We start from the raw sequence: 7930 nt of genomic DNA, 5'->3' as shown, positions 1-7930 counted from the left end.
CCGCCCAGCAGGGGACCCCCACCCCGCCCACCTCCAGCAACACGCGCTTCTCTCTCTCGCTCTTCAGCTCCTCCCAGATGTCAGTCAGCTTCTTTCTGCGGACGCCAGACCGAGGGGAAGGGGTGGGCCGGGCAGGCCTAGGGCCCGCACCCCTCTCCTCCCCTCCCCGCACCCTTCCCCACTTACTCCAGCTGCACCCCCATCAGCTCCAGCGACCTCCTTAAAGCCTCCACCTCATCCTTTATCCTCATCATGTCGTCTCTGTCACTTTTGCTATCTGTGAGATTTTGCGGGGCCGAGGGGTGGAGGGTGGGAGTCATTTGGGGCTCTGGAGTCAGCACGATAGGATGTGGATTCTTCTGAGCAGGGGATACCTCTTCGGGGGACACCTCCTCTTTGGGGGTAGCCTCATCCTTCGCTGGTGCCTCCTCCAGGAGAGTGGTAGCCTCTTCCTGGAGGTAGGCCTTCTCAAGGGCAGGCATAGACCCTGACTTGGACTTGGACTCGGACTGGAGAGGGGAGCTGTCCGTCTTATCCGGGGAACGTTTCACCGTGCAGAGGGGATGCTCCTCTGGCATGTGAACCTCCTCTTGGGATTGAGCCTCACTGGCCCCAAGAGACCTGGCGTTTAGCAGGGCTTCCTCCGGAGAGAAGTGATGGAACTGAGTGTCGTCTCGGGTGGAGGTCTCTTCAGAGAGCACCTGTTTGGTGGTCAAGACCTTTCCTAGGGTGTGGGCCTCGTCCCCAGGAGGGGCCATCTTTGGACCAGGTGGGACTTCTGGGACCGGGACCTCATGCACAGAAAAGACCCTGTCTGGTCTGGGGGCTTTGTCCTCCAGAGTTGGGGTCTCCTCTAGGATAGGGCCCTTATCTGAAGTTAGGGATTCCTCTGGAGTGGGGGCCTTATGGAGACAAGGTCTTCTCCGGGCTGCAGGCATTGTCCAGAGATGAGGTCTTCTCTGGGCTGCCGGCCTTATCCGGAGATGGGGTCTTCTCTAGGCTGGGGGTCTTGTCCAGAGTTGGGGTTTTATTCACACAAGGGGCCTTTGTAAGGTTGCTCTGCTCTTCGCCCTGTGGGGATGGGGGTGAGGTCTCAGCTGAGGGCTGGGTACCTTGACAGTTTGAGTCTGGTTCCCCTTGGCCTGGGATCCTTCACACCACACCCCTGAGAACCGGACTCTGCCCAAGATCCCCACTGTCCCACGTCTTAGGCCTCTCACCTGACCAGCTGCAGTGTTGCTGTGAAGCCTGGGTTTGGGCTCGCTTTCTGCCACTCTGGCCTGGACACCCACTGAGGAAACTGCTGCTGGAGCCTGTGAGAGCAGACCCTCAGGGGCCCGGGCCTACTTGGACCCCAAGCCTCTCCCCATCTCTGTCCCTCAGCACAACAGCCCAGGCCTCACCCCACTTACTGCAGTTTCGGGAAGGGCGCTTCTGACTGTCTCCGCTGGGTGTCCAAGATGGCCTGAAACATTTCTCCATCAGAACCAGGGATGGGGGCAGGGAGCAGCATTTCTTCTGTACCCTCCTCTTTCCCCCTCCGCCACCCTGCTCCTTACTTGGCTTTGCTTGGCCCAGTTGGGGCTGTCACCAGCTTCTTGACCGTAGGGAGGGCTGTTCTGGGCATCATCTTTTTGGGTTCCTTAATAGGAGCTGGGAGGGGAGAGGGGAGTGGGGCATTTGTTCACTCATCCATTCATCTAAGAGTCGCTGTGCTGTGCACAGGGGACTAGTGACAGGAGATGAATTACATTTGACCCTGCCTCCCGGGAGCTCTGGGGACATTGACCATGGGAGCAGCCCAAAGAGGCGTCAGGGAAGGCTTCGTGGGGAGATGGCTCCAAATCCTGCCAGTTTTTAATCCATGCTTTTCAAAGACTTGTACACGGCTTAGTGCCCATGGCTGGTTCAGACTCTTCTCCTTCCTGGACCAAGGCAACATCCTTCCCCCTTCCAGTCCACACTCCCTTCTCTGTCTTCTCTATCACATCTACTCCCTAAGAGATCTCACCCAGTCTTACGGGTTTTATTATCATCAATAAGCCAACAACTGCTAAATTTTCATCTCTAGCCCCTTCCTCTTCTCTGAACTCCAGACTCATACCCGACAGCCCTCTCAATATTTCCACTTACACACTTACCATAGCCAGAACTAAACTCTTGCTTCCCAAACTCCTTGCCCTCAGAATCTGCCCCTCTCCCACTGCTCCCCATCTTGCCCACTCACTCAGACGACAAAGTGAGGAGTCCTCCCTGACGCCTTTATTTCCGTATGCTGCACAGGCAAACCATCCGTAAGTCCTGTCTGCTCTAAACACGTCCTGAATCCAGCCACTCATCCCCACCTCCACCACTAAGCACTCTAGATTGGGTCACACCGTCTTCACCAGGACTGTCGCAGCAGCCTCCAACCTGGGCTTGGGCTGCACCCACCCTGCTTATGGTGTGCTCTCCCCACAGCAGCCAGAATGAGCTCATGCTCTACGGGGGAAGCAGACATAAACAAAAGGAGTAAACTGTGTAGTGTGTTAGGGATTCATTGGTAGTACAGAGGACGAACAAGCAGGGGAATGTATGATTTTCAATGAGATGGTCCTGAGAAGGCGACATCAGAGTGAGCATCTGAAGGCAGTCACACAAGGGACGTTCATATCCACGGACACAGGAGCAGCTACTCTGGCACACGCACACATGCTGAAATGGACTTGCACACACAATACCACACACAGATACAAACAAAATCCCCTGACCGTGGGTCGCAGTGGGCGAGAGCATGGATCCTATAGCCAGACAGCAGACTTGGAATTCCTGCTCTATTACTCACCAGTTGTGTGAGAACTTGGTTGGTAATTTAACCTTTCTGTGCCCTCATGTCCTCATCCATCAAACATGGATAACAAGAATACACATCCTGTAGGGTTGTTGTGAGGTTTGAGTGACTTAATCCACGTGAGGTGCTTAGCGTCTGCCATATAGTCAAAGCTCAGTAAATGTTAATTTTGACTCCTGCTTCTTGTAGTGTGGCTGATCAGGTGCTCTGTGGGGGCCTCCCACTAGAGAGCAATTATATCCTGCTTAGAATACAATTTTAAGTTACTGTTGGACATAAAAGAGGTAGGAGAAGCCCACAAAAAGGGAGGAACTGGGGCCAGAAAGGAAGTGAGAGGGCAGCACGACTTTGTGGCTACAGAGCCTGGGGCCAGTGATGAGGAGCAGGTGCCCCATGTTCTGCTCCTTTGGCTCATCACAGGCCCAGAGCTCGGTAGCCAGACAGCAGCGAGAGCCTTGCACCACCTTCTTCCAGACGGCGGAAGTGGTCTCCAGTGGTTGCTGCCCTCTGGCTACTAGCAGAAGTAAAAGCGAGTCCTCGCTGGAAGAAGTTTTCCCCTACAGAGGTGTACAGAACTCCCCCACACTGCGATCATACACAAAGATCCTAAAACACACGAGAGGGCAGGCCACTGAGAGCAGGAGTCAGCAGACGCAACACACAGCAGATACTGGAAGTGTCAGGAAAAGAACACAGCATAGCTACATATAGTGTATTTGAAGAAATAAAGGATGAGCGTGCAACAAAAGGACCGTTAGGAATAAACAGGAAGATTTTGCAGGGAAAAAAAAAAAAAGAATTCTGTACTACTAGAGATGATAAATAGCATATATGAAATAAAATGCAATGTGTAGGTTAAACAGCAGATTAAACCTAGATAAAAATCTAGAGAATTAGTAAACTAGAAGTAGAATGAGACAAGGAGTGAAAATTTGAAAGCAATGTTCAAAGGAAGAGGTAATAGAAGCAGGGTTTGACTATGGCCGAGTGAGGTAGGTGGTGGTTAAATACTCTCTCCACACAGCAACTATAAAGCTGGATAAAAATGGCAAAACAACCAGTTCAGTGCTTGGATACTGACCAAAGACATAAAGTAATTGGAGAAGCACTTGTGCTTGACAGTGTTCTTGCCTGCTCCCATCCCGCCCCCACCCCCTACTGCCTCGGTCCATGTGGATGTTCTGCAGGGTGGGATAGGTGGAGGATGAACAGCTTTACTGCCACGGTTGAAGAGAACTCAATCAATATGGGGTGCAACCTTGGATTTGGCATTGGTTTCATTGATATGACAGCACAAGCAACCAAAGAAAAAATAGGTCAGTGGGACTTCATCAAAATTTTAAACTTTTGCGCACAAAGGACACCATCAAGAAAGTGAAAAGACAACCCAAAGAACGGGGGAAAATATTGGCAAATCATACATATGATAAGGGCCTTTTATCTAGAAAATATAAAGAACTCCAACAACTCAACAGTAAAAAGTCAACCCAATTAAAAAATGGGCAAAGGACTCAGATAGATTTTTTCAACATCATTAGCTATCAAAGAAATGCAAAGCAAAACCACAATGAGATAGCATTTCATACCCACTAGGATGGTTACAATCAAAAGACAGATAGTAACAAGTACTGGTGTGAATGCGGAGAAACTGGAGCCCTCGTACACTGGTGGTGGGAATATAAAATGGTGCAACCACTTTGGAAAACAGTCTGCCAGTCCTTCCCAAAGTTAAACCAGAGTTATCATATCACCTAGCAATTCCTTTCATAGGTATATACCCAAGAGAAATGGAAACACGTCCACATAAGATCTTGTACACTAATAAAGTTCATAGCCAAAAAGTAGAAACAATCCAAATATCCATCAACAAATGAATGGAAAAAGTGATACAATAGAATATTACTGGGCAATAAAAAGGAATGAAGTACAACACATACTACAAAATGGATAAACCCTGAAAACATTATTTGACGTGAAAAAAGCCCATTAAGACCATATATTGTATGATATCATGTATATGAAATGTAGGCAGATCTATCAAGACAAAGTAGATTAGTGGTTGTCTTGGGATGAGGAGGGGAGAACGGGGAGGCTGGTGGGGTAACGGCTAAAGAGTACAGTGTGTGACGAAAACATTCTAAATTTGATTGTGGTGCTGTTGCACAACTATGGCTCTACTAAACACCACCGAATTGTACATTTAAATGAGTGAATTGTATGGTGTGTCAATATATCTCAATAAAGCTGTTAACCCCCATTCCCCAAAAAAGGTGGCAGGCCAGATTTGGCCCACGGACCATAATTTGCTAACTCTTAACCTAAACACCCCAATAAAAGGCAGAGATTGTCAAACTGAATTAAAAAAGCAAGATCCAGCTATATACTGTGGACAACAGATTCAAAGACACAAATAGGTTGACCGTAAAAGACTGGAGAAAGATATATCACATAAATAGTAACTATAATAATAACCATATATTAATATCAGACAAAACAAACTTCAAGATGAGAAAAATTACTGAAGACAAAGAGGGAGAGTTTATAATGATAAACAGGTAAGTACATCAGGAAGAGATAACAATGACAAATATACATGTGCCTAACAACAAAGCCTCAAAATATATAAAGCAAACACTGACAGAACTGAAAGGAGAAATAATTCAAAAATAACAGTTGGAGATTTTGTTCAGGAGAAAGGTTAAGACTTTGAATTTAGACTTGTTAAGTTAAATATACATGGTAAATTTCAAGAGCAACCACTAAAATAATAACAATAAAGTGTACTAATTCTAAATTAATGAAAAAAGTGAAATAAGAAAAAAAGGAGAAAATAAACATTTAAAAATACTGTAAAATAATTATGATTAATATAGTCTAAACTCATCAACTTATCACCAAAGAAAACGACTGACAAACTAGAGTAAAAAAACAAAGATGAGAGGGCAGACAGCAGAAGCAAGAAGAACTACAATCCTGCAGCCTGTGGAACAAAAACCACACTCACAGAAAGACAGACAAGATGAAAAGGCAGAGGGCTATGTACCAGATGAAGGAACAAGATAAAACCCCAGAAAAACAACTAAATGAAGTGGAGGTAGGCAACCTTCCAGAAAAAGAATTCGGAATAATGACAGTGAAGATGATCCATGACCTCGGAAAAAGAATGGAGGTAAAGATTAAGAAGATGCAAGAAACGTTTAACAAAGACCTAGAAGAATTAAAGAACAAACAAACAGAGATGAACAATACAATAACTGAAATGAAAACCACACTAGAAGGAATCAATAGCAGAATAACTGAGGCAGAAGAACGGATAAGTGACCTGGAAGAAAGAATGGTGGAATTCACTGCTGTGGAACAGAATAAAGAAAAAAGAATGAAAAGAAATGAAGACAGCCTAAGAGACCTCTGGGACAACATTAAATGCAACAACATTCACATTATAGGGGTCCCAGAAGGAGAAGAGACAGAGAAAGGACCCAAGAAAATATTTGAAGAGATTACAGTTGAAAACTTCCCTAACGTGGGAAAGGAAATAGCCACCCAAGTCCAGGAAGCACAGCAAGTCCCAAGCACAGGAGAAATCCAAGGAGAAACACACCAAGACACATAGTAATCAAATTGGCAAAAATTAAAGACAAAGAAAAATTATTGAAAGCAGCAAGGGAAAAACGACAAATAACATACATGGGAACTCCCATAAGGTTAACAGCTGATTTCTCAGCAGAAACTCTACAAGCCAGAAGGGAGTGGCATGATATACTTAAAGTGATGAAAGGGAAGAACCTACAACCAAGATTACTCTACCTGGCAAGGATCTCATTCAGATTCGATGGAGAAATCAAAAGCTTTACAGACAAGCAAAAGCTAAGAGAATTCAGCACCACCAAACCAGCTCTACAACAAATGCTAAAGGAACTTCTCTAAGTGGGAAACACAAGAGAAGAAAAGGACCTACAAAAACAAACCCAAAACAATTAAGAAAATGGTCATAGGAACATACATATCGATAATTACCTTAAACGTGAATGGATTAAATGCTCCAACCAAAAGACACAGGCTTGCTGAATGGATACAAAAACAAGACCCATATATATGCTGTCTACAAGAGACCCACTTCAGACCTAGGGACACATACAGACTGAAAGTGAGGGGATGGAAAAAGATATTCCATGCAAATGGAAATCAAAAGAAAGCTGGAGTAGCAATACTCATATCAGATAAAATAGACTTTAAAATAAAGAATGTTACAAGAGACAAGGAAGGACACTACATAATGATCAAGGGATCAATCCAAGAAGAAGATATAACAATTATAAATATATATGCACCCAACATAGGAGCACCTCAATACATAAGGCAACTGCTAACAGCTATAAAAGAGGAAATCGACAGTAACACAATAATAGTGGGGGACTTTAACACCTCACTTACACCAATGGACAGATCATCCAAAATGAAAATAAATAAGGAAACAGAAGCTTTAAATGACACAATAGACCAGATAGATTTAATTGATATTTATAGGACATTCCATCCAAAAACAGCAGATTACACTTTCTTCTCAAGTGCGCACGGAACATTCTCCAGGATAGATCACATCTTGGGTCACAAATCAAGCCTCAGTAAATTTAAGAAAATTGAAATCATGTCAAGCATCTTTTCTGACCACAACGCTATGAGATTAGAAATGAATTACAGGAAAAAAAACATAGGGCTTCCCTGGTGGCTCAGTGGTTGAGAATCCACCTGCCAATGCAGGGGACACGGGTTCAAGCCCTGGTCCGGGAAGATCTCACATGCCACGGAGCAACTAAGCCCAAGCACCACAACTACTGAGCCCGCACACCGCAACTAGTGAAGACTGTGCACCTAGAGCACGTGCTCCACAACAAGAGAAGCCACCACAATGGGAAACCCGCTCTCCACAACTAGAGAAAGCCTGTGTGCAGCAATAAAGACCTGACGCAGCCATAAATAAAATAAATAAATTTTAAAAACACACAAAAAACACAAACACATGGAGGCTAAACAATACATTACTAAATAACCAAGAGATCACTGAAGAAATCAAAGAGGAAATCAAAAAATACCTAGAGA

At 45.2% G+C, this 7930-nt stretch overlaps 1 protein-coding gene across 1 annotated transcript in view; it reads right to left on the bottom strand.

Annotated features, from left to right (window-relative positions):
• The window catches only part of MNMIP1 (manchette microtubule inner protein 1), an 18297-nt gene that overhangs the window by 681 nt on the left and 9686 nt on the right, over positions 1-7930 (bottom strand). Inside the window, 6 exon segments of the mRNA XM_024738739.1 lie at positions 32-95; positions 187-906; positions 908-1097; positions 1221-1313; positions 1413-1465; positions 1560-1653. Coding sequence (XP_024594507.1) covers positions 32-95; positions 187-906; positions 908-1097; positions 1221-1313; positions 1413-1465; positions 1560-1653 — 1214 coding nt within the window.

The sequence above is a fragment of the Neophocaena asiaeorientalis genome, unplaced genomic scaffold, assembly GCF_003031525.2.
Source record: "Neophocaena asiaeorientalis asiaeorientalis breed wild unplaced genomic scaffold, Neophocaena_asiaeorientalis_V1.1 scaffold106, whole genome shotgun sequence".
NCBI classification, from domain to species: Eukaryota; Metazoa; Chordata; class Mammalia; order Artiodactyla; family Phocoenidae; genus Neophocaena; species Neophocaena asiaeorientalis.
Note: the sequence above shows the minus strand (reverse complement) of the source record. Positions and strands in the feature narration are given on the sequence as shown.